We start from the raw sequence: 27,927 nt of genomic DNA on the forward strand, positions 1-27,927 counted from the left end.
GAGATGTGGAAGGGCTGAGTTTCACGCCATGGCAAAAAAAAAAAAAAAAAAAAAAAATTAAAGAGTTTATTACAATGAATGCAATTGGTTTAAGAGTCAGAAAAGCAGAAAATCTTTAGGATATAATAGGGAAAATCAAGGAAATCTGAGTATGTTTTGCAGGCAAAACACTGTGCTTTATTAATGCTAAACACCCTAATTTTAATAACTGTACTGTGCTGTAAGTGAACAACCATGTCTTTAGGAAATGGACAAAGAGGTATTTAGGAGTAAAGGGAACTGATATCTGCAAGTTAGTTTGAAATGATTCAGAGAAAAGAATGGTATATATTCATGTATTAATGTATATACATGCATAAATGTAATCTCTACATATATGCATACACACATGCGCGCACACGCACACACAAAAAAATGCTTGAAATGTGCCAAGTATTAACAACTGGGGAATCAGAGTAAAGAACACATGAGCTCTTTGTATTATTACCACAACTGTTCAAGAGGGTAGAAATTAATTCAAAATGGAAGTTAGAAAAATATGCTGTGTGAAAGTAATGGTATGTGGGTCTCTTCTTCCCACCTGGCTTTTCTCAAGTGTCTTTTCACATTGCTAACCATTATCCCCAGAATATGAAACTTAACAGATGACACTGAGGGTATTTGCTTGGTTGGTCTCTTTACCAAGAGCGCTTCCATCTCTTCTCCACCAAGCAGTTATCTTCATTCTTCTGGATATTTATAACACAATACACGCAGGCACCATGGCTCAGTCCGAGTCAAATATCTCACCAGGGGTCAACAAAATATCCCCTGAGCAAATGTGGAGCTCTCTGAGGTCATTCCTGGAATCAGGCCGACTTATAGATGTGTGTCTGTACCAGCCCAGGCAGGTCCCACAAGGCTGGCCATCACAGGGCTCCAGGCTAATGCCTATACTATTTTGGTGGCTATGGGAAGGCTGAGGTCAGGCACATAGTGGGGAAATGAATTTGCAACCTCACCCAATGCAGTTCCTCCCAACCAACCTAAAATTAATCGAGTATAATGAATTTCCTTTTAAGAAAATACTCTGGTTTTACTAGGGCAATTTATAATACAAGATTTTATTTTATTTTTTACTCAATTTTGGAAAAATTCTTGCCTATGCCCATCCATAAGTAGGAGAGACTCTAGTATTAATTTTGAGCAAGGTAACTTTTAGTAGCCTTTTTAAGACCAGCTGTGCTAGCAGTGTCCTGGATGGCAGCACTGGATTACCAAGAACAGAGCATCAGCCTCTATGCAGCCTACCGGAGCTCAGTTGTCCGTCTGCAAAGATCCCACTGTGACTGTGGTGTTGGTGGGAGGGTGGGGTACACAGCTGAACAGACACATTAATGACAGACAGACAGACCTGGGGTCTGCGATGGGCAGACACTTTGGTGAAGGAAGACTGGCAGATTTTACTGGAAGTTTAGAAATTGGGGCAAGAGAGCTCATGCAGGATGGTTAAGATTAATAAGGGCTGTACCTTTTAAAGTTCTGAACAACAAAGAAAATGAAGGACATGATAAAACTTTCATAGAGAGCTGCCATTTAGGGTCATATCCAATTCATCCCCAAAATACAATTGCTATGAGCATAGTTTATACATATAATCTATATACTACCCATAACTTTTTGAAAACTAAACTTATTCATCATTAAAATGGATTACAGAATCACAGAAACACCGACGACTAGCAAGAACTAAGTACATTAATTATCGAGACTTCTTTTAAAAAGCAGAATGCATTCACTGAAACCACATGGTTTCCCAGATTGCTGTTTTTCCAGCACAAAGAAACGAGGCAGCCCAAGCAAAAATCACCCGAGCTGACGGCCTATGGCAACTTCCAGTTTCGTACGCGGATATGTCCGCTGGACAAACAGAAGAAACATAAGCCAAAACACAGCAATGTGGGCAGTGACTCTTCGAAAACCAAGATTATGAAAAGGTTCTACATAACATGAGCTGGGAAGGTCTAACGCCAAAAGGAATAAATATCAGAAACCAACAGCGCACATCTTACCACCATCCTCCAATTGCCTGCTGTCCTCAGGCTCCAAGAGGTTTCCAGGGTTTATATGAAAGCAAATGTCACTTGTCAAACCTCTTTGGATTTGTTCCTCTGCTCTCTGACAGGCTCAGTAAACATCTTCTAGAGTTTCTTGAACTACAGAAACAGCCAATCAATACGACGGATTCCCTGGGACACCGCCTTCACCATGACCTGAACCACTGTCATTCGAGCTCCGGGGCTGCCAAGTCTGGTGGTGAGAAGAACTTGCCCACAGTCACACTGCAACAAATGGCAGAGCCCTGGCCAGATCACATGCCTTTCCATTTTATGACAAGGGATAGACAGCACTTTTGACATGATTTATAAAATGTATTTTACACATATAAAATAACACATAAATCTTTTAATCTAACAATGACACTACTAGAAATTATCTCTCCATCTATCAATCATCCATCCACCCATCCATTAAATGAACAAAGACCTAGGAACGAGAATGTTCACTTCATTCTGTTAATAAAAGAAGAAACTAGAAACAATGGAGCTGCTCATTGACAGGTGATTTGGTTAAATAAATCTTGCCACCTCCATTCAGTGGGATACTCCTGAAATTTGGGGGGTAAACTGTGAAAAAGCACATAAATTCTGTAAAAAGACAAACAGGATACCGTCTACACTGCTCATCTGTGGGGAATGAGACTACAGTTGGGAAGTGAGGAGAAAGTAATCTCATTTTTTATTATATACCTTCTTTTAGTGTAAATTTCACTTTTTGTTATTACTGGGAACATTTGTTGCTTTTATAATTTAGAAAAACCAGTTTCTTTTTTCTTCCTGGTTTCCTGGTTGGACACAGAACATTTGCTAATGAATCATAACTTATTCCTGACTCCTAATCCTGTTTGCAGTGTTATGTTTGACAACTGTCATGCTCCAAGTGGATGAACTGGCTTCCTTGGATGGCGATAGGTGGGGATGGATGAGCAGACATTCCAATGTGAACACGTATAGGGGAAAGCTAGACTCTAGTGCATGGCTTTTATCAGAGGGTTTTTTTTCCTCCCTTCCTGGTAGGGGTGACCCTCAAAACAATTAGTATAAAGAACCAAAGACCAATTCTAGGTCTCATGTACAGATTTCAACCGTGGCTGCTGTGAGTGCCATTCCCACCTGGCCAAACGAGGGAAATGAGAGAGGAATGCTGCTGCACAGCAAGTTTATGATTCCTTCACTGAGCCTGACCACAAAGTCAGCTAATGCAGGTGTCTCTAAATGAGCTTAAAAATGCCACAGACTGGAAAGGTGCAGAACAGGTTATGCAGAGGATGAAATATGCCTATTAACAGAAGAGAGCTCATTTTGTATGAATAGCACAATTATAGTGAAATTGTCTTTACTGACAATCATCTTAACACAACAATACAAACAAGGAAACCTCTTAAAAGCTAGGCTTTTGCTGGCACTTGCCTCCTGTAATCGGGAGGCTGAGGCAGGAGGATTACAAGTTCAAGGTTAGTCTCTGCATCTTAGTATGATCCTTGGCAACTTAGCAAGATCCTATCTTATAATAAAAAGAACTGGGGATGTAGCTTAGTGGTAAAGCACCCCTGGATTCAATCTCCAGCACCAAAAAACAAATCTTAAGATCTGTCATCTTCTACATTGAAACCTTTTCTATAAAGATACAGCATCCAATCATAACATCTTGCAACCTGAAAAGCAGATCAAAATAATCAGCACTACACAATTACAAGTGGGATTTCCATAAGTAACATTTTTTAAGAGGGTTTTTTCAAAAGTAGTAACCAAATATACTGTGAAATATTAAACCTAGAATGTAATATACAATTAAAATCTATATTTTTAGATTGGAGTTAGATTGGGGGAAACTTTTTGAGCTATTCCAGATCTACCTTCATGAGGAAGAGAAAAAAAATATCAGAGAACAATCAGAGAAGCAAAATCCAGACAGTGTCAGATGCTGGAAGGTGAAAGACAAAAGTTCAGCAGAAGGTACCAGGGAAAGGAGGTCCTCACTGGTATCTGAGAAAACTTGGGCTTCCACCATGAAATGCAAAGTCCTTATGCAAAAGATGCCATGCTCTGACAGCTGGCTTTCAAATCATCACTTGAGTGCTGTGTGGGGACACACCCTGGGCAACAGCTGAAGCTGAGACCATCTGATGTGGAAATTTCCACAAAGGTCTATGCAAGAAGGCAAAGCTTGGACCTAGGTTCTGTAGCAGAGGTAGAAAGACTGTTCGGTTCCGGAACCCTGACTGATGTGGTATGGAACACCACAGCAAAGACGAAAAGGAGATCAGAGGTTCTGACCTGGGTGGCTGAAGGACTCGGCTGCCATTTCACTGAGATGGGGCATCTTGGAAGAATCAGGTTTTGGGGGCAGAATCCCATGTTGAGTTTGAAGTGTCTTTTAGACATGCACATGGATGAGATCCCAAGTGGAAGCTGGAAACATGTCTGGATGAGAATGTAAACTGGTTTTCAGAATGGACAGCCAAAAGTGGGTGGGGTCACCCAGGGAATCGACATGGAGAAGGAGGGATTCAGCCCTAAGCCCTGTTGGCCACTCCTCCGAATGGGAAAGTGGAAGACGGAACAAAGAAGGCTGAGATGGGACAGTCATGGAAGAGAGGCAGAAGCCAAGACCAAGTTTTAGGAAAGAAGAGCAGATGGTGTTTCTAGGCAGAGGGAGAAGCAAGAGTAAAAGGCCAGATGCTGCTGAGAAGTTCCGCAAGATGGGGACTGGATGGACCCTCTGGCTTAAATCACTATGATGGCAACAAAGGGAATTTGGTGGCGTGAGGATTACAAAGGCAGGATCACTGAAACATATTTAAAAACACACCCCATCCCTCCTGCTGCTCCATTATTCTGGGTATTGAGTTAAACTCTTTAGTGTAATACACTGTAAGCCTCAACCTACTACTTCCAGAGGCCATCAAGACACTCATAATATTTTCATGGTGTAAGGGCTACCTGGTCCTATTTATTTTGAAGCTTCCAAGGGACACAATCCCTACCTCTGCGATTCTACCTGTAGAAGACAAAGAAAATACTCTGGGCTTGATTCCCAGGCCGTGGGTCACCTTAGCATGGTTTGATCTATCTTTTGATGGAACTGTCTGTTGACAAGATTGGGGAATTTTGGTAAGAAAAAAAAAAGTTTCCTCTTTTTGCTATTTCGTGGCAGCAGATTTGGATGTAAAACACTGTATTTAAGAACTGGGATTTAATCCTTCCTCTGCCAAAGCGAGGGCAACCATCCCACTGGGGCAACACATGGCACTTCCATGAAACAAGCCCCACTGCTTTTGTGCTAGCATGTCTGGGGTGTGCTGGACTCCATTCGAGGATGTAGGGATAGGACAGGAGACCTTGATCCTGTCCTCATATTCTCATGGTAAATGTTAGAGGACAAAGGTACCAACAAACAAGTCCATCTCAGGAGATGTATGGACATCACAGCAGAATATCATGTTAGAGGAGGGCTGCGGCCACCGCCTGCCCCAAAGTGGCCTGGGAAGGACCCCAGAGGGAGTGATGATAGATGACAAAATGGCAGTCGAGGAAAGGTTTCAAGAAGGAGCTGCCTGAGGGTAGAAGCAACAGAGACCCTTGGCTGAGTCTGGATTTAATTTGAGGTACATGGGATTTATTTGGTTCTCCCAAAATGGCACAAAGTCTGTGGGCAGTGGGTAGTGTGAGAAGATGGTTGAAGAACTGTTGTAATGCCCCAGACGCAGACTAGAAATTTAAGTGGAGATGGCCAAAAGTGGCTGGACATGGGACATTCTACAGATGGACAGTCTGCTGGATCTGGGCATGAGACAAAAAGAGAAATCAAGGATGAAATCCTGCATTACTGGCCAGAGAAACTGAGTGGACAGCCAAGCCATTGTGTTAGGTTGTGAGGCTTCAGCAGAATGTATTTCAGCCGTATTTCATTTATGCTAAATTTCAAATATTAACTAGAAACCTAAGTAAAGCATCTTCCAGTAGTGGAGAAGTCCTGGTAATTGAGGACAGAGCCCAATCCAGGGAATGGAGATAACATATAATGGCCTTACTTAGGGTAAGCAGTTTACTGAAGAGTAGAGGAGACCAAAGACAGCAAATGAAGAGATGTAGAAACAGGGGTCATGGGATCTTGGAGAAGGAAGTGTGTAAGAATCAAGGCTGTCTCAGAAGCTGACAAGGTGTCTCTGAAGATACCCCCCGAAAATGGACCACTGGCTTTGACAGAGGTAGGTGACTAGTCTTCTTGAGAAGGTCCATTTCAGGCAAACTAGTGGCACTAAAATAATCCACTGGGGTAGGCTAAGTCAAGACCAGGAGATGAGAAGTGGAGACAGTGAGTCAAACAGCCGGTCCAGAATTCTGCCAGAAAAGTGACAGAGAGCTGGAGCAGCAGCTGGAGAGGGGGGTGGTGAAGGGAGGGCCTCCCTCGGATGAGACATATTAAGGCATGTCTGGACACTGACAGGAATGACCCAGGAATGAGGACAAGACTGCTGATGAAGGAAGGAGAGGGACAACTGCAGGCAGCGTCCTTGAAAGGGCAAGGCAGAGGCTGAGAGTGGAGGGGCTGGCCCCAGGAAGATGCAGGGACATGTCCCTACATGGATGGGAACACAGGCAGTGGGTGCAGAGGCAGGTGGGATAGACAGGTGGTGGACAGAATAGGCAGCTCTTTTAGACAGCAGTTCCTGTCCATTAAATCTGAAGCAAGGGTAGCAGGGCAGAGGGAAGAAGAGGTATGAAAAGCCGTCTTTTTCTTGGGAGGAATTAAAAGAACGGAAAGCGGAAAAAGTCTTTGGAGGAAAAGAGATAAGGAACAAAGAAAAGAGATTTAAAATCTTATTGATTCGTAAGAGTTCTTTACTCGGGATATTGAAAACAAGTAGCGCAAATATTCTCTCCTGTGTTCGCGACAGCTTAACATTTAATTTACAACATTCATTTCCTTTACGGTCAAATCCATCGCTCTTCTACTCTCTGATTCCATCATTGCTTTAATAGGTAAGGTGTTACTCACTAGTCCCAGGGTTATTCCCTAGTTCCCTAGTCTGAGGACTAATTATATATTTTTTTCTACTTAAGGTTTTTTTTTTTTTAATTAACAGATCCATCCATCAATCAATCTAAAATTTATTTTAGTATATGTGTATTCATTTGCTAGGGCTGTTGTAACAAAGTGCCACAAACTGGGGGCGGGGGGGGGGGGGGCTCAGAGGCACTTCTTTCCTCCCAGAAATGGAAGTCTAAGATCACAATGACGGCAGGGTTGGTTCCTTCTGGGGACCTCGGATGCATCCATTCCGTACCTCTCTTCTAACTTCTGCTGGGCTGCTGGAAGTCACTGTCATTTGATGGCTTATAAAAGCACCACTCCAATCTCTAATGTTCACACAGCAGTCTCCCTGTGTAGGTATCTTCAGTCCAAATTTTCCCTTTTTGTAAGGCTACCAGCCATACGGTACGAGGGGCTACCCTACTCCAATAGTACCTCATCCTAATACAGCTGCCACATTCAGACATATTGGAGGTAAGACTCCACGATATGAATTTGGGGGGACATAACCCATAATATGGCTAAGAAATATATGACTCTTCATCCAAATAGTTGTAAAGTGTCATAGTACAAATGAATTCAATAATGATGCCATGCTCATAATTGTCTAACAAAGAAAAGAGATTTATCTTTAGCTTATTGATTGTTGGTACAATCTCCACTACTCCAGCACATGGAACTCATTTCTCCATTCTTAAACCAGCACTGTGTGGTTCCCATAACCATAGCTGTATGATAGCCCAACCACTCTTCTGAAGGAAGCACCACCAAAGATCCAATCCAAATGGCCTCTTCTATGCTCCCATCAAATGCAACCTCTCTTCAGGACTGGACCCCGCTGACAACCCTCGTGGTCTGGATGACCAGCCTCTCTGGGCCCACATGGGCTGTCCCTCTGACTGCTTCATCCCAGACACCTAAAGTGTTGTCCCCACTCAGAAGTGCCCTGATCTATTCTGGAAGTTTTCAGTAGAATTTTGGATTTTGAAAAAAGCTAGACTGTGAAAAATCACAGCACACCAGTAGGTTTCTGGTTGATTCAGTGGCCGAGACAACAAAAAACAAAGAAATTAAAACAAAAACTCCCTCTATAATAAAGAGAAAGCAAAAACATATGAATTGATAGTTTTGTGGACATCCCTTAAGTAGCTGAGACCTGGCTAGTTGGGCAGCAGTTTCCATGTTCACATCAGGGAGCATGGATGGCTCTTATAGTCTATGAAATAAAAATCGTACACCTACGGCAAAAGCTTTGTTTTCTACAAAAGCCACTTGATCTTTTTATACTACGTAAGATGGATTCAGGATAAGAGATAAAGGACCTTCAGGGAGAGTGGGACACATACCTGGCTGCTAAAAAAAAAAACCCAAAAACCCAAAAAACCCGCCGTTGGGACAGGTGGCCACGCAGCATCACTTGACATGCAAAGATGAATAACATTCAACAAATGTGTGTCCAAAGACTGAATGGTTTTTATAGAGGAAGGAGACAGATTCTGAGTCTTCTACTGCTTAATAGCAATCAAAACTGCCCTAGAAAATAACTGAAACTCATCATAGCATAAGACTTCCCAGCAATGACACCAAAGAGACCTTGTTTAGACTGCAGATTTTCCCATCAAAATGTTATTCCTTAGCCATCTCCTCTACTTTCCTTACTTCATAGTTTGGCATATTCCCCCTTATAGAGTTTGTGACTAAGAATCACCAGCACTGGGATTCTACCCTGGATTCTTGAAGGGCTTGGTCTTCCTTCTTCCAATTCCTTTTTTTTTTTTTTTTAAAATAATACAATTCTAAGTTTTCAAAGATCTCCCATTCCTAAAGGCGTTCCACAGTTATGGTCTTGATACATATTGAAGTCTTAATGGCATAAAATTGTTTCTTTGGCTTCTTGTATAACTGTTTACAAAAGAGGTAAGCAAGCTGAGCACAAAATAACCAGGGCTTGCTTCAAACCTATTCCAGCAGCTCTTGAGAGTTGGCTACCTCCTCTGTGGGCACAGGGTTGGTAGGGGTCACGAGCTGTCCTCTCGAGCACAGGCAGCAGTAGGCACTGCCTTTTCCACTAACCCCCAGCATCATCAACTCCAGGTCATGGACCCCAGTATGTGCTCCAAGGGAGATTATATAGCCGTCCAGGAAAGAAGCAGCCAGAGCTGCAGGACGGAGCCGGTGTTGTATCACTGCCATCTCAGCTCATCACTGACCTGGCAAGGAGGAGCAGTGTGTACAAGGGTGAAACGAACACAACTAACTTCTTATAGCCTCTGAATGCACTGCACTTCAAAACCATTGGTAGCAGCAGCCCACCCCAGGGCATCTGGGATGGCCAAGGGAGCAGAAGGGCTCTGGAAGAGATTCAGACTTGATGTTTTCATCTCACAGAAAAAGGCATACATGTGCACACATATACAGCTTATACGACTCTATACAATTGCCCAAGTGCTTTAAGCCCTCCCAGCTCTGTCAATCTTATCACATTCCGCCCCCAACCAACAAAAAGAGACCATGCAAGCCACTGGCTTGCCCTGAGCTGCTGCAGCAACACATCCTGAAAAGGCTTAAGTTTTAGTTCCACTCACTTTACCACTGTTTGCAGAGTCCATTATCAGCCCCTGTGGATGAATGAAAGATCTACTCACATTCAGCAGATCAAAAGAGGGCATCTAAACTTCAGGCTCACAGCAGTACAAATTTAAACAAGATCTTCCTCATGCAGGCTCTTGAGATGGAAGAGGTACAGATGATCATCTAAATCAGGCCCAAAGTGTGAGGAAGCTGGCACTGCCTTTGAGGTGATGAGGTATGCATTCCTTTACCTTTTATCTTCTCAGGAGCCTTTCATCGTACATGAGGGCTCAAAAGCTAAAAGTCTCAAGAATTCTTCTCCTTGGATGATGTCAATGTGCACCAAAGCAAGAGCATGGAAAAGACTAATCTTCTTAGCAGTGTTTTACATGAACACATGATGGCTTCTCCATATGTTTTAAAATTAAAGAAGAAATAGAAGCAGCATGTGCTAGACTTCTCTTCTGACAAGAGTGGAGTGCCTGGAAGATCTGTGTGACCCTAGAGGAACTCTGGGCATGTCTACTTTTTCCAACAGCACCAGCTCCCAAAGATGCCTTGGCCCCAGAAGTCAATGAAACCCAGCAACACGTCCACTGATGGCCACAAATGTCCTTCTGCCTTTAGGTGGCTGCTGCTGACCCTCACAGAGGACTAAGCCAGGGCATGCCCACAGAGTCTGACCTGATGTGTGTATTAGAAGATGCAGCCTTGGGTTGGGGTTGTAGCTCTGTGGTAGAGTGCTTGCCCAACACGTGTGAAGCACTGGATTTGGTCTTAGCAACACATAAAATAAACAAATAAAGATATTCAGTCCATCTAAAACTACAAAAAAGTTTCTGAAAAAAAAAAAGATACAGTCTTGCTAAATATGGAGAATTGTGGAGGCATTTTCTGGTGACTTTGCCTCCTGCCATATTTTTTCTCCTGGAGAATAGCACACTGAAACATCTGTGCTTACAGAGGTATACATTTTTGGTTTCAAACAGTTTTTTTTTTCCTTCACTTAGCATTTTATTTTGAAATGATTTCAGACTTGCATATAATTTGTATATAGTACAAAACCTTTCTGCATATCTTCATCCCGATTCCCCAGATAGTAAGTTTGGTTTATGGTATTCTCATTTTCTTTCCTGTCTACAAGAGTGGGCTGCACACATCTGGCCTTTTGTCTGCTGGATAGCTTGGTGTGGTTTTCCTAAAAAACAAGGATGCTCTCTTACATAACCACAGCACTGTGAACAAAATGTGGGAACTGACACTGATCTACACCGTGAGCTAAGTTACAGACCTCATTCACATTCAGCTGTGTGTCTGACTACTGTCCTTTACAGAAAGGGGGAGAAAATGTTTTTCTTGGTTCAGGATCCAGTCCAGGACACAAGCTGCACTTGGCTGTCATGACTCTTTAGTTCATCAGAAATCAGTTTTAGTTTTTATGGTTAGTTTTTGTTTCCTGGGGAGCTTTTATGACCTGGACAACTATGAACAGTTATGCCACTTTGTAGAATGTGTCTAAATTCTGGTTTGGGTAATGTCCCCTAGGATTTGCTGTAGCTCTGGTTTGGGGAAAGATCACTGCAAATGGGATGCTGTATCCCCAACAGTGTGCTACTCCAAAGGCATGCCACATTGAGCTGCTGGCTTCCTGGAGGTGGCTGGTGGACCACCTGGCTGAGGGTGCCTGCCAACCCGACTCCCCTCATAGAAGGTATTTTATCTGGACCTTGAATTTGGTTCCAGATTGTTGTGACACGTCCTCTTCATTATCTAAGCACCTGGAGGCAACCATGGCTCCATTTACTGGTAAATGGTATTTAGAAACCAAGAGTATAAGCTATGAAGTGTGTGTGTGTGTGTGTGTGTGTATGTGTGTATGAAGCTCACATTAAGAAAACTTTATGGTTTATAAAATGAATTAAAATGTATATGAGATTATATCTGCCTTTACTAAAGCCAGGTAAAATACAGAAGGATAGGTATTGGACCAAACTATGGGCAGAAAAAAAACAACAGCTAACTTTGTCTTTTACTGCTGTGCATTGAATGAGTATCCTCCAACGGTGTGTCAAAGGCTTGGTAACCCAGGTGGTAAAACTGGGAGATGGTGGAACTTTTGGGAGGTTCTTAAGTCATTGGGGGGTATGCTCTTGAAGAGAGGACTGTGGAACTCTGGTCTCTTCCTCTTTCTCTATTCTGCTTCCTGGCTCATGAGGTGAATAGTTTGGTTTGCCACTTCTGCTATGATGTGTCACCCTTACCAGCAATCCAAAGAAATGGGGCCACTTTATGTTTGGGACCTCCAAAACCCTGAGCAAAAATAAACCTTTTCTTTTTATAAGTTAATTGCCTCAAGTATTTTGTCACAGCAATGGGAAGCTAACATGTTATATTTAAAATACTGTTTTTGTAGCTTAATGATCGGGGATAAATGGTGATCACACTGATATTTCAAGTTCAAATGAAAAAGAACGTGCCTCCCACTGCCTCGAGTATTTGTAATATTCCTGCCACCATTCTGGTCTCCTTCCAGGGCTCTGTGGAGAGTCTAGGTGCTGTGTGAACAGAAATGCTTCCCGTGAGCAAAAGCTGTGGAATGTGCTGCATAACTTGGTATTTCCATTTATCTCATTTCAGGGTTCTCCTCATATAAATGAATCAGAAGACACCAGCATTCTATTTAAGGGATAGGAAGAGCTGCTTTGATTCGGGAGAATATCTATTGTGCAGTTTTAAGGAGGAAATTACTTTGGGATAAGGGAAAAGAAAAACCATCCTACTCATTAGCACTGGTTCTCTCAGGGAGACCCCCCTCTTTCCCAACCCTCACACACACACATAAAATTACCAGCAGAGAATGTTTCATGCACTTGTAAACCTTCCCAAACGGGGTCAACATCTGTGTTCTCTTTCCTAGAAATGTTGAGACTTGGCACCAGCAGCAGGAGGATGTTTACCACATTCCCTCTTCCAAAGGCACTCAAAACACCCTCACTTGGTGTCCTCCAGGGAGTCTTTGAGTCATTTTTACATTTTTATGACTCCAATTACTATTCCATCATGCTAACTAAGCGACTGAGGTGAGAACCTAAGAAAGGAAGACTAGAGGAGATAAGGAGGGACAGCGAAAGTGGTTGCCGGGTGGGGTATAAGAGGCATGCAGGGTCCTTCCAGGCACTGCACAGGGAAGACAGGCTGGGTGGGGCCGTGGAGACCAGGAGAAAGGCGACTTCCAGCCTGGGGAAGTGTGTTTTATGCTCTGATTAATATCTGCTGCGGCAGGGAAAAGGCTTCGGTCTTACACCCAAGAAGGATAGTCAAGACTTCCCCGCAACATGGAATGTCCTCGACCAAGACCCAAGCATCGAGTTGAGGAGAAGACTCGTCAACTTCAGAATTCTGTAAGACACTTAATCCTACACCAAGAGGAACTGACGTGTGACTTGTAGCGCAGACTGCAAGAAAGAGCAGAATTCTCTCCTGACTGTTCACAGTCTTACCCAAAACGCTATGGACCAGAAGTCTTTCTGATTTTGAATTTTTTTTTTTTTTCAGATTTGGGAACATATGCAGGTACATAATGAAGTTATCTGAGACCCAAGTCTAAACATGAAACTTACTTTCATTTCATATATACCCTATCCAGTTAGCATGAAGGTCACAATATTTCTAACAATTTTGTGCATGAAACAAGGTTTCATGGTATGCAATTTTCCATTTGGAATATCATGCTGGTGCTCAAAAACTTCTGAATTTGAAGCATTTTGGATTTTGGATTAGATATGCTCAACTTATTTTACTAAAGCATTGATGGTCATATTCTGTGGATATAACCGGCCTCCTCCATTTGGTAAACTGCGTATATCAACACAAGCACAAACACAAAATGGCAGGGTGTTTGATCACATGCACCATGACAAGCCATCGTACAGGATAATCAGGGGGAAAAGCTGACTGCCAATGACTTCCCATTTTCTAATGAAACTAAGTCAAAGCAGTGGTAAGAAGGAGCAGCTCACTCTGCCAATGGAAATCACTTTTTATTCCTTGCAGAACAAGTGGGCCTGTTTGGAGAACACCAATGAGCACCGATAAGTCCTAACTCCATTCATCCTGGGCTTTAATTCTGCAGCAGGACTCTCACCATACTGGATTAGCACACCAGTAAGGCAAAGATGTATATTTGGGGCAAAAGTATGGCAAGTTTTCCTGCAAAAGACATAGATCATTGACATGCTTAGGTTTCCAGCGCTCCTGAAAGGTAAGAGGTGTTCGATGCTAGAATAAGGGATCAGTTTTAGAATCCTTGAATTGAGAGAATTTATAGTTAAAGAGATATTTATAGTCCAGAGAAACACTAGTGTTTGGGATTTCACATGAGATTCCTGGGACGATTTCCTGTCTCATATTTAGCCAAACACATGGCCTGCTCCAGGTCATGACTCCTGCTTCAATTGCATCACTTGTTTGGAGGCAAACATAGAAACATGAAGGTACTGTCACGTCGGAGCCGTAAGGATTATTCTTAGGCTGCAGGGGCTGCACTCCCCAGAGGGTTGTGAGGATTTAGCAACACTGCTAGAGAAATGTGAAACAGGCAGTTACAGCCTTGACCGGTTTAAATATGATCCAGGACAACTTAGCACCCTTGCCCAAAGTGGGTTCAGTGGGAAGTTTATAGGTGCTTTGTGTAAAATGGGTCTGTGATTAAAACAAAACAAAACCAAATCAAAAACACCTTGAGGGTTTTATGTTAATTAAAGTCAAATGCATTTTCTTTTCTGTAGGCTTTTTTGGATCCTCCAAAATGAAACAGGAAACGTGAATTTATAAGGAAGTCTCAAGAGATGCAGAGTTTCCCTAAAATACTGGACTTCCATGGTTTTCGGTTTTACTTTTTTCTCTTCGAAACAATAGGTAACTGAACTCCAGAAATTGCAAGGTATGAAACACGGGTAGAAAGGGCTCTTAGCCAACTTAGCTAAAAAAAAAAAAAAAAGGAAAGACAGTATCCAGACACCATGGAGAGCAGCTCAAGTTAAGGACTGGGGGAGGGGCCAGCAGAGCTACCCTTCAGGAAGGAGCAGTTACCTTACTAATTAAAACCTATGCTACTAAGCAAGGACCATGCCATGGCAGCCACCAGAAGCCTGGAGACATTAGGCTGCTTACAGGGTCCAGGATTCTAGGGGTCCTGTACATATTTCTGATGTTGAGTTGCTAATCAGCTATGTAATGTTCTATTTGTTCGTGTCTCTCTCCTCTGCCTGCCCAGGACTGTCCTTGAAGACATAATGCACGACACACTCACCTCTGTCTCAGGGTCTGCCTGGTACAGAACTTCACAGAGGAGTGTGGGATCTAGGACCAGATGGTCAGAAGGTCCATCCTTACCTTTGTCACCTTAACCTCAGATACAGCATTAATCTCCAAGATAAACAGAGAACACAGGAAACCAAATAACCCAATCAATAAGTGGGTGAAGGAACTGAACAAACACTTCTCAGAAGAGAAGAAGTACAAATGGTCAACAAATATGTGAAAAAAATAAAATGTCCACCACCTCTAGAAATTAGTGAAATGCAAAGTAAAACGACACTGAAATTCCACCTCACTCTAGTTGGAACGACAGTTATTAAGAAGACAAGTAACAATAAGTGTTGGTGAGGATATGGGAAAAAGTTTCACTCATACATTGTTTAAAGGGCTGCAAATTGGTGCAACTACTCTCTGTAAAGCAGTATGGACATTCTTCAGAAAACTTGGAATGGAACCACCATTTGACCCAGCTATCCCACACCTCAGTATATACATAAAGAACTTAAAATCAGCATATTCCAGGGATGCATCCACATCAGAATTTAAAGAAGCTCAATTCGCAATAGCTAAGCTATGAAACCAACTAATGTGCCCTTCAACAGATGAATGAATAAAGAAAATGTGGGGTGTGTGTGTGTGTGTGTGTCTGTCTGTCTGTCTGTCTGTGTGGAATATTATGTGGCCATAAAGAAGAACGAAATTATCATATTTGATGATAAATAGATGGAATTGGAGACTATCATGCTAAGTGAAATAAGCCAATCCCCCCCCCCCAAATGAAAGGCTGAATGTTCTACTTATGCTAACACACAATAAGAAGGGGAGGGAAGAATAGAAGTACACTGATTAGACAAAAAGGAGTGAAGGTGAGGGTGGGAATAGGAAAGACAGTAGAATAAATTAGGCACACAACTTTCCTATGTTCCTATATGAATACACAACCAGAGTAACTCCATATAATGTACAACTTGTAATTTGAACAAGTTAGACTCCATGTATGTATAATATGTCAGAATACACTCTACTGTCATGTATATCTAATAAGAACAAAAGGGAAAAAAAGAAAAAGAAAAAGAAAGAATGCCCACCCTTTCATGACTGCACAGTGGCACAGGTGACCCACAGCAATGCAAAGAGACCTACGATGCTTGTTGTTTCTGCTTGGTTGGTTTTGGTGAGTTCACATAAACCCACCCAGGAATGAAATGCTATGCAAATGTTCTCTTTATGGAGAGGTGCTTTTGTTATTTGGAATGCTGCTGTGAGGTACTTTGATCTGAATCTTTTTGATGCTTTAGTTACTGACCTTGGGAAGTGGCCTTATTCTCCCTGGGCCTCAGATTCCCTCTAAGCACATCTCTAGTGTGAGATGTGGAAAGAAGCCGATAAGCATCCTAGCATATTGGCCACCATGGTGTTTGTGGAAAAAGCAGCAGCGCTCTGGCAACATCTTCCTGGGTGCTGATTTAATGTCACAACTGCCCACACAAGACCAGTACTGATCTGACAGCCTCCTTTGACAGATGAGGAAGTTCTGAGGCTTTCGGAGGTGCCACTGCTTAGAAGGGGTAGAAGTAGGTTCCCCCAAACCCCATCTCACACGAGCTAAAGTTCTCTCTGTATTCACTGGGCCTCCCAGGGCAGAAGGGAAGAGGTCGTCCATGTAGGATCTCTCCTGAGAGGTGTGAGTGTTAGGATGCAAGCAGAACGATGGGATGCAGTTTGAAAGATGCTGATTAAAGAGGATTTCATCTTTATAAATGATGGGAAGAGCTGATGCATCTCCTATGCTGATTTTCGTGTTGGGGAAGCCAGGAGTGACCATCACAGACAGTGGCCACACAGCTGCTGGACTTATGAAATGCAGCACTCTGGGCTTCACCTGCTATCAGGCTATATTTGCTGCAGGAAACCAAAGACCCAACCCAACTGGCTTCCATGGTAAGAAAAACTATCTTTTATAAAACAGCATGTCTGGGGCAGGTACCCTCAACAGGCTCACATTGTCTCTGCAACCTGAGCTGGTGAGACCAGAGTTGGGCGTGTCATCAGGAGGTAACTGCTGCATACACTATGAGCCAGGTGCTCATGAAGAAGGAAGCTGAGGCAATGTCTGGAAGGATCCTCTGAGGCTGGGGATTCCTCTCTCTATTGCCATCCTGCTAGGGCCTGATAACTGTTCTGAGTGGCCACAGCCAGGTGTCCCTGGCACTCAGGATAAAATTCAATTAGATCCAGGTTCTACCAATGGATCTCAGAAAGAATCAGAAAAGATAACATAGAAGATTGTGGAGGTCCAGAATGAGGCCTTCGAAGTGATGCAGGCAAACTGTTTCAGGATACACAACCAGGCCTTACCTGATGCCCACGAAGCAGGAGGCAGTGTCCTCTCTACACCACACATCCTATAAAACAAACTGCATGTGGTGGCCAGGACTAGATTTTCCCACTGAAGATGGTCTAACATCATAGTATATTCATCAAATTGTAGTTAAATTCTCAGAAGAATTCATTTCGACCATTAATAAATGTAGGTGCAGAAGCTTGTGCGAAGGCATTAATTTGGTTCCAGAAAATAAAATTTTAAAGTTTGAGTAAAGGGAGAAGAGCTGATTGGAGCAAAGACAATATTTATGTTTCATTAATGATGGGGTTACAGTATGAGACTAATTGTATTTAAACAGCAGATGGAAAAATGTGCTGTAACAAGTCATTATGTGGCCACATGAAAATCTTTATTGGCTGAAAGAAAGAGCAGCTTGTCAAAGCCTTTCCAAAGTACCCACTGAGCTCAACTTAAATTCAGAAATAAAGAAGTTGTTATTAGCATTTGTACGTTTTCCTAACTAGAGCTCCTCTTGGGGGCTCTCCTGGCCTCCTTCCTTCTCTCTTTCTCTCTCTCTCTCTCTCTCTCTCTCTCTCTCTCTCTCTCTCTCTCTCTCTCTCTCCGCATCTTGGCACATTAGTGGTATGTTAATTCTCTCTGCTTCCTCAATATGTAAATCTGTTCTGGGTGCCTCAGTTTCCCTCTCCATGTGACTGAGCACCTGGCTCACAGTGTATGCAGCAGCTGCCGCCTGGTGACACACCCAACTCTGGTCTCACCAGCTCTGGACTCAGAGACAGTGCAAGCCTGTGGGGTTATAGCTGACTGCCCCAGATTTCCTGCTCTGCAAAAGATAACTTTCCTTACCATGGAAGCCAGTCAGGTTGGGTCTTTGGTTTCCTGTAGCAAACACAGTCTCAGAGTCTTTGGTTTCCTGCAGTAAACACATTCTGAAGCAGAGAATTTTGGATTTCATAAATCCAGCAGCTGTGTTAGTTTTTTTTTGTTACCTGTGATGGTACAGAGCTGCATTCTGTACCCACACCCAGGTGCCCTGTTCTTCTCGGTCTGACATGGATCCCTCACAGTCCCAGGCTGGAGCACTGAAGTAAGAATAGCAGCTTCCTATGGTGCTGTCCTGCAGAGGCAGGGGGCCTCCTTCTCCAAAAGCCTTCCTCAACCATGATCGCTACTAAGTTAGTCTGATGCCATGACAAGGCTCCTGTGTAAGTGGACTCAAAGCTTCTCATCACCCCTCCTCAGAACAAAGGGCTCTTAAGAAACGGGTGCTGAACTCCCACCACTCCTTACACAAAGCCTCTCTTTTCAGCAGTGAATGCCAGTGTGTGCTACATTCTAGGGTGGGGCAGAAGCAGAAGCCTTCTTGAAATCCAGCAGGGTGCTGGGGGAAGGTCTTCCACTGACAGATAAGACAAGGCATCTGGGTTCACCTAGACCAGTGTGTTTTCTGCCTGTACTGCTAGTTGGCTGCATGATTCCAGTTAAAGTATTTCATCTTGCAGGGCTTCAATTCCAGGACACTGATGGGAGAAAGGACCATCTCCACCAGATCTGGGATGCTCCTCCCTACACTGTCACTGGCCCTTGCTCCAACCTCTGAGCCCAAAGAGCAGATGCCCCTCATCAGTAGGTACATGATCTTCAATCATTCTCCATTTTCCTCTTTCCCTCTTTTTTAGGACCTGTTCCCTTCACCTGGGATGAGCTTCATGTGATTGGGGTCCTTCTCCTGATCCTTGATGCAAGCAGAATTGTCAAAGTAGCCTTTATCTGTCTCTCACAAGCAGCAAAAGCCACAACTGCTGTCCTTTTTGTGGTACTTTTCTAGTCGCTTATGGTGAATGTCATTGTAGCTCACTGAGCCCTTTTTGGACACTAACTCTTGTGGTCCATCAGTGAGTGCCACTATGGCACAGCCTCTGGGAGGCCAAGGTAGATGACCCTGGGACTCACCTCCCAAGATGCCACAGTCTTTGTGTCTCTAACAGAACCCTAGGTGGCTTTCCTGCAGGACAAAAAACCTGACTGCAAGGCTGTCTGCCTTGGCCTCTTTTATGGATTTAGAAAATTGAAACACACAAAATCTAGAGAATCCAGATTTCAAGAGTATGAATTTTGATTTTTCTGGAACCATCCAAAAACTTGGAAACGATGGGCCAAGCTTGGCTATGGCCACTCAACCCCTCTCCCTCTCTCCGCCAGTGTGCGCCCTGACCACCAAGTCTCACTACGTGATGATGCTTCTCCTCAAACTTTGATCCCTCCTAAAATGATCATCAGAAAAGCTTAGAGAATCAGGTCTGGGAATGCCTTTGGGATGAGTTCTCTCCTGGGTCTCATGTTCAGAAGCCCCAATAGTCAGCTGTCCCTAAGAGGACACTGCTTCCCCTCAGCTTCTGGGAGCCTATACCAATATCACCCAGCATTCTTGGTAGGAAAGTGGTGCCCCAAGTGATCTTCTCTTCCCTATGACAGAATAAGGGTACAATACAGGGAGATAACCACCAGGGCTGAGGTGTGGCAGAAGGGTCTACAGATGTTCTGGGGTCCACTGCATTGTGTGTGGGGTGGGGGGTTGACTCTGATGTTTACCTCCTACTACCTGGGATCTGGACTAAGGGAAAATTCTGCCTTTGAAGAGCATCTCTTCATATTGCCCCCAAGTGTTTCTCACTCCTAACCTACTGCACCAACAGTCAATTCCTGGAAGACCATATTCTTAGCTCAGAAGTGCAGACCAGAAAGACAAGGGCCCTGACCCAGAACTTAGGCTCTGTCAGGTCCAAAACAATGTATCCCATTCCATCTCTTGGGCTTTTGCTGTAGCTCTAGGCTTCTGCAGATCAGAGAGCAGGTACCACATACGTCCTGGTGGCTAGAAGAGGCCAGACGTAGAGTAGGCACTCAGAAATGCTATTAGATTTGTATATACCTTGCCAAGTTCTGGGCTGGTGATTCTGAGGCACAGAAGGTCCTGTGGGTGCTCCACAAAGGAGAACCTTCACGGCCTGTGTACACTGAGGCACTGAGAGCAAAGGGCATCTCACTACAGGACAGGCCAGCAGAACTGACTGGTGGACCCCACCTCTCCAAGTCAGTGTCCCCTGTGGGCATGGTACTCCATATCCCATGACTCAGAAATCTCTGCTATAACCATCGTCCTTATCCACAGCAGCCTGTTTTTTTCAAATGAGTCACAAAGCAGTTAAAAATGCCATATTGATTTTTACCAAGAATTCAGTGTTCTGATACTTGACTGACTTAATTTCATTACCCTCTGGAGAAAAGAACTTTAATACTCAGAAAGAAATCTTAGGCATTTGCATTTTTGATAAATAAATGATGAGAAGTTATTAAATGACTTAAATAAGTTAAATCACTAAATAAAATTAAATGCTATTAAATAAATGATGGGATGATTTTCTCAAAGTTGTATCTCCGGATAAGATTCACAAATCTGTTTTAAAATAGCTAAGGAAGACTGTTATAATCACTAACAGATTCTACATAAGGTCATAGTGTTGCAATTCATGTGTTCCCTCTCATTGGGCAAAGGTGGAGGCTTCTCTAACACTAGGTATATTCATTAGAGCTCAAAGCCTGTATACTGAGGCTTTGCATCCACGGATTCAACCAAATAGGGATGGAAAAATATGTTTTAAAAAACAGCACATAATAACTATTTACATAGCATTTGCATCGTATTAAAGATGATAAATAATTTAAAGGATTCAGGAAGATGTGCATAGGTTCTAGGCAAATACTATAACATTTTTACCTAAGGGACTTGAGCATTCACAAACTTTGGTAGCCATAGGGATCTTAAATCAATTCTCACCCACGTACTAAGATGACTGTACTTTCTTTTACCTTCCACGAATGAACAGTTCTATGTGTGCTCTCACTTCATTGGCAAAGCCATAGAATACAACCTTAGATAAGTGCAAGATCTGTAGACTCTGGCATGTAAATATTTACAAACAAACCAACACTGTGGTCTTTTAAAATCCATAAAATCCAGTAAATCGAAAAAGAAAACTCCAAAAGTCTGAGTTTAACCCAGGCAAATCGAAACTTCTCACGCTGTTTATGATCACTGAGAACATTAGGGAGGACCCGTGAGCACGTACAGAAGTCACACCACTGGAACTAGGAAGTGTCTGGGCTCATGGTCTCCAAACTCCCAGCCATTCCTGCCGAGTCAACAGCACTCTGAACAAACTGTACTCGGGACAGTTGTAGAGCAGGCACCAGGCCAGTTAGGGGAGGTAATAAGCCAGGGTGAGGCTGGAGAAGTCAGACCTGCCTTGTGCTGCTCTGTCAGAGTACTTGGGTAGGATCCTAGACCCAGGAAAGAAGCAAAGCCTGGGAAGCCTGTGGGAGTCAAGACCAAGGAAACCAGACAGGACTGCACCAGGGGGGCAGTCAGCTGGTTTTGTCCCAGAACAGTGATCTCTGATCACTGATCTGGTTGGTCTCAGTGTACCCCAGTTTAAGGATCTTAGATGCTTGTATGAAACTTAGCTACTCCCACCAACCACGAAGACAACCCAGTTAAGCCCCGTGGGCACCCTCAGCACAGCACCTGCCAAGAACTCAGCCATCGCTCAGTCATTAATCTGGGGTGAGGTCTTCGTGTAAGAACTTGTAGAGTTTGCCCTGTGGCTGCTGCACCACTGGGATTCCCTAGGACAAGGTGCAGGGGTGCTCAAAAGAAGACTTCCCCATCCTTCTAGATGGAAAGGACAACCTCTTTCTTTCCACACATCACCATTACTTATTAATGCCGAATACTCCCTTCTGCCTTCATCTTGGATCACTTGTCATTCTCTGCACCACCTTGACAAGCTCTGAGCTACAGGGTCTGCAAAGGCGCTGGCACGGAATAGAGGCTCAGGGTGACAGGGGAAGGCAGACAGGTCAGAGGGAGAGTCAGAAGTTCCACATGCTGCTGGCAGTGGTGGGGCTGAGGGATCTGCTCCCCCTACGACTGCTTCACTGCAGAATTTTTCCGTCCCTTCATTTCATTGAGTCCTAGGGGCCACCAGCCTTTGCAGGGTGCTGAGTTTGCATCTGGCACAGTGCATAGCTGCAAAGCAGTCAGGCCAAAACTGCAGGTAGAACTGAGACTCTTGTAAACCTGCAGAGAAGAACACTGAACCGGATACAACTCAGCTACCTCGTCCCTTCACTTTATTCCACAGCACGAAAGGTCTGCTTTGGAATTCTTCAGTCACAGGAGCTGGCTCAAGGGGCTATCTCCATCTGGGCCATGTCCATCCACATGCCATGGCCCACTAGCTCACCTCCTTGTCCTCCTGGGAGGTCAAGCCAGGAAGCTGGCATCCTGTGATGACCACCAAGTCCATATTACATGGTCTTCTTCAGAATTGGGATCCAGGTACCCATACCTGACCACTCTGCCCCATAAGCAGCCACCAAGGGAAAAAGAAAATCAGAAGCAAAAGAAAAAAGCTACCTACTTACCTAAGTGAAGATTTTAGAATGCTTTAGCTTATAAAGCCTTGGGCAAGAATAATTTTTCCTTTCCACAAATGATTAAGCATCTCCACTTGGGTTTTCCCTCTTCTGGCTCCAACATAACCCTCACTAGAGTACACAATGACATGACCAACGAGCTTTCTGACTGCTCACTGTCCCCAGTTACCAAGGAGCTTTATACTTTTCTTTTTTCCTATGTTGACTTGAGTTCTTCCCAGATATTGTAGCTATTTATACAGGCAGGATTCATAGAGAATGCATCAAATCTTTTTATATTACTTCAGAACGTCCTACTGAACCCAGGTCCCATGGTTACTCCTTTGACTTCACATGGAAGGATAAAGAATGTCATATTTCTCTCCTCCCCTCAGGAAAGTGACAAAGAGTAGAACCCAAATGCTTTTGCCCAGTAGCACCTCCCGCCATGATCCTAGCTGCAAAGCTCTAGCAGATGACTGCAGGTGGCTTGGATCCCACTAGAGCAGAACCAACACAACATGCTGTTCCTGAGACCACAAGTCAGGAGGGAGTGTGGATGAAGAAATGACCCTTCACACAGGCTATAAACAACAACAAAGAACAATGGCTTTCTACAAATAGTGCTAAGTGAGAAACATCCTTCCTGTTCTTGCTCGTCCCAATTGGCTTGAAGAATTTGGGCAACACAGAAATCAGCACAATGTTCTCACTGGGAAGCAACTCAGATCCCAAGAAAAACACCATCAGGCAAAATTCCTGGGTTTCCTTATTCTTACAAATTTGAACAATCCATGGGGGTGGAGGACTGTTTTCTTGCCAATCACTAAGAGGGCCAGATAATATTTTCGTGGTATTATTTTAGGAAGGGAAACTTTGTAAACAACCTCAGCAGCAAATCCATAGACAGCTTGTCTGGATCCTTATTTGAAGCAGAAGGTCACCAGGGAGGTAGATGTCCCAGATGCACTTTAGGCATGTGACAATGTGCCGAAGCTGGGCCAGTGCTGGCTTCCAGACAAGGAATACTGACCTCACCTTCTAAGTTTTGACAGTGCTGTAATGCAGCCTGCCTGGGACGCATGTGTCAGAGTGGAAGCCATGCTCAGAGGCTGGCGTATAGTAGACAAAAAGGTCTGTCTCCCAAGAGCAAGGAGCCTACACGACACAGGACAGGCATATTTGGAGAGAATGGGGACTGCTGTCCTACTCTAAGAATAGTAAATGCGAACAAGTGGGGAGTGTGTTGGGAGAAAGAATGAGTCTAGTGGAAAGGCAAATAATCTTCTGAACTACATTTGTTCGAAAAAGGAGAGTCGAGGTGGCAGGAAGCCCATCAGTATTATGGCTACCAGCCCAGGCTCTGGGTCTTGACGCCAGGTCAAACCCAGTTCTACCACAGGCCTCGATTTCCAATGCTGCAGAGCAGAGACAATGATATTTGCACTTAATTCCCTCGGTTGGTATGAGGAATCAATGAGCACACCAATAAGCAAACAACAAACAAACAAACACAGAAGCCTCTTAGAGCAGTGTTGTCTCCCACACAGAAATCACTCAATAAATATCAGATGTTGTTGTCATTCCCATTGCTATAATTACCACCACCACCCCCATTCTGTCGTGGAGCATGACTGGGTCCCCTCCAGAGCCTGGAATCCATCTTGCCAATCAGTAGGGAGAAGCTGCCAGTGTATTTCTCTGCCAATTTCTCTCTGATAAGTTGACTAGCCATTTGACAGTCTTCTCACATGGGGACAATGGCTGCATAATATCTACATCATAGCTCAACTTAAATGGAGAAATTACAAATTCAAAAAGTTGGCTATCTCTTTCAGGGTCAAGTGAAAATTCTGCCTTTAACAGGTCATATTCAAAGTCAAGAACACAAGACAGAAACTCAACAATACAACCCACAATAAAAAGTTCACAAATTCCCTCCCTTCTCCCCAAAGTAACAAGCCAAGACATCTGCGCAGACCCCATAGCAGCTACACAACAAGTGTACTGACCTGCTTTGTAGGCGCCTGGGTCGGCGGAGGCAGGGAACTTGCTGTGACCACAGGGGGGCTCCCAGGGCCACAGAGCTCAGGGAATGGATTTGGTATGGCCGGCAGAGATGAGGTTCTGAACTGCTGGTCTTCCTCCTGAAGGCGCCTGTAGGGAAGGGGATCATCATGGCTGGTTAAAATCTGCCATCCCCAACCTGTCCCAGCCTTGCTACTTCTGGGTCCATGCCTAAAAGAACTGAAAATACCAGATTTGCAGCAGCACTATTCACAATAGTCAAAAGGTGAAAGTAACTCAACTGTCTATTAACAAATGGATGCAAAAGCAAAATTACCCTATCCATACAGTGGCATATTATTTGGCTTTTAAAAAGCACGGAAATTCTGACACATGCTAATAGCATGGATGAACTTTGAGGATATTATGCTAAGTGAAATAAGCCAGTACTAAAGACATATACTAGATGATTCCACTTATATGAGGTATACAAAGTAGTTGATGGGAGCTTCCAGGGGTTGAGGGCAAAGAAAATAGGGAATTTAGTTGAGTTCAGAGTTTCAGTTTTATGAGATGAAAATATTCTATAGATTAGAAAATTCTAAGTGTGTATTAATATGTGAACTGCAGACTTTAAAATAGCTAATATGGTAAGTTTTATATTATATATATTTTACCATGAGTAAAAACATTTTTTTGAAGTAGTTACTCTCAGACCCAAAGAGTATAAATTCCCTCTTCATTATACTCCCCAGGGGATGAAGAAGCCATGGTTGTAGTGACTTCATGCACATCTCCAACAATGCTCAGTGTACGATGTGTACTTGGCATTTGTTCAATGAATACCTGGTGTGTGAAAAGGTCTTGTGAATAAGAGCATTTTCATGAGAACAAAGATGTTTCAATGTCCTTGAAATGAACCTTTACCTAACCAAAGGAAAAAACTGGAAGAGGCTTTATGTATCCTCATCTGACTGTAGAATAAATGCTTATTTATACAGAACGGTAGTTGATACTGAACTAATTAGAAATCAAAGCTTCATGTATCTACCCCTCCTCAAGGGTAGCTCAGAAATACCCTCTAATTCAATACTCCACACTTCTTGGCACTTCTCCAGAGTCAACTCCTCCCTCCTCTGAAAAATGCAAAGTTCGCCTGTCATACACTGAAGGAAAACGCACAGGATGACGAATTGGGTGCAATTATGAAAATAGCAGAGAAATCATGTTCAAAGTCAAAGCAAAATGAATGCAAAATGCTCTGTGCTTTTCTTCCTGAGAGTCCTATGAACAACTTCCTGCCCACAACTCCAGAGCTTTCCTGGGAACTCATGGCCTCCTCCATCCATGCCTGAAGCATGTTGCCTAGGGCACAGACACCTGCCTTCCAGGAGAGGAGAGCAAACCTGAACTATAGAGTCTAGTCCTAACCCTTCGCCTTGTTTAAATACACTTCAGAAGCCCCTTGCGAGGGCTGTGTCTTCAAATAATTTTTTGACTATTTTTACAATTGGAGAAGAACAATGATCCATTAGCTTTCCTGGGGGTGGCCATTAGAGAATTCCCTCTGTGACTATCTTACTTGTTCTCTCTTGACCAACTACTCTGATTTTAAAGGAAAGCCTGTCTATCCACATGCACCAGGAAATGATGTACTGATTTAAAATACCAGAACTCAGATGGCATGAAGGGAACTGGTCCTGTGAAGAAAAGCCATTCCTATAATGGATTAACAAGTCAGAAAGTTTATTTTTACTGTTAACAAATCCTATTCTTCATATAACAGCTTTGGCCTTGGCAGAGCATCCTACTGTCGAGTCTGACCACTATCATACAGACGAGGAGAAAAGGTGACGGAGTCAGGATCACTTTCAACCAAACGCCTCTACCAATGACTTAACCCCAATGACCGTTTTGTCTTTGACTCACAGAACAAGATACAAACTTGTTCACAAAAGCTTCCCTCTTTCAGCATCTCTAAATATTTTTAATTTAATTTTTAGTATTGGTTTTAATATTGTTTTTGTTTGTTTGTGTGTTTTACTTTCTAGTAGTTCAGATATTTCCTAGAGCAAAAACTAAGGGGTATTACACAAAGATGAAAAGAAAAAAAAATTCCCCACTAAAGAGCTCCACAATAAAAGGATGCATCCCTTATAGGTCATTTCCCCAAAGAAAAGTTACCATGGTGGGGCTGGGGTTGTGGCTCAGAGGTAGAGCACCCGCCTAGCACGTGTGGGACACTGGGTTTGATCCTCAGCACCACATAAAAATAAAATGAAGACATTGTGTCCACCTATAACTAAAAAAATAAATATTTTTTTAAAAATTACCATGGAGATGAGCTAAGATTCAAAGATGTCAGAAAGGGAGAAAAAAGTGCCATAACGTGGAGGCAGGAGCAGGTGAGGGCAGGGCAGGGGTGGAGGTGGGCCCTATTCTGTGTTCTCTGTGCCTTTGCCTAGCTCATCCTTTTGTCCAGCTGAGAGTACACTCACAGTCCCTCGGCTCTCTCACCCAAACCCTCCTCCTCCTTCACAAATCAGCTCAACTCTCAGCAGGTCTATGAAGCCTGTGTACCTGCTCTAGGCTTGTCCTCTATCCCTGGCTCCACCCAGCCCATCTGAGTGTGGAGTGGCCACTAGCTCCACACCGTGTGGACTGTGTTCTATGGACCTAGAACAAGGCTCAAGGCCTGTCTCATCCAAGCTGCATAGCTCCTCAGCCTAGGTCCAACTGCTGGTTTCCCACACCTTTTAGGTATGGACCTATTTACCCCTGAGGCTGTAGGGGATGGATCCAGATGCCTGGATCCCAACTAGGTCACTCCTTCTGGACTGAACAGGAGACAGATACAGGGAGACACTCTAGAGAACAAAGTGCGACAAACAGTGGAGGAGGAGATGACTCACCATCCCCAACTGTGACCAACAGTGGGAAGTCTGAGCAACGGCCCAGCAGAACACCAAAGCACCCTCTCTGCCTCCTCAGGAAAGAGAAGTCCCTTTGGGTGAGATGCTTTGACCCAAGGTGTCAAATTGGAAATAAACTTCTTAGAAGCTTCTGGA

The 27,927-nt window shown here is 43.6% G+C and overlaps 1 protein-coding gene across 1 annotated transcript in view; it reads right to left on the bottom strand.

Moving 5' to 3' along the window:
- Nucleotides 1–27,927, bottom strand: part of Grb10 (growth factor receptor bound protein 10) — a 154,604-nt gene that overhangs the window by 48,656 nt on the left and 78,021 nt on the right. Inside the window, exon 5 of the mRNA XM_026403659.2 lies at nt 24,865–25,009. Coding sequence (XP_026259444.1) covers nt 24,865–25,009 — 145 coding nt within the window. The remainder of the gene's footprint in view (nt 1–24,864; nt 25,010–27,927) is intronic.

Source organism: Urocitellus parryii, chromosome 3 (genome assembly GCF_045843805.1).
Source record: "Urocitellus parryii isolate mUroPar1 chromosome 3, mUroPar1.hap1, whole genome shotgun sequence".
Classification (NCBI taxonomy): domain Eukaryota; kingdom Metazoa; phylum Chordata; class Mammalia; order Rodentia; family Sciuridae; genus Urocitellus; species Urocitellus parryii.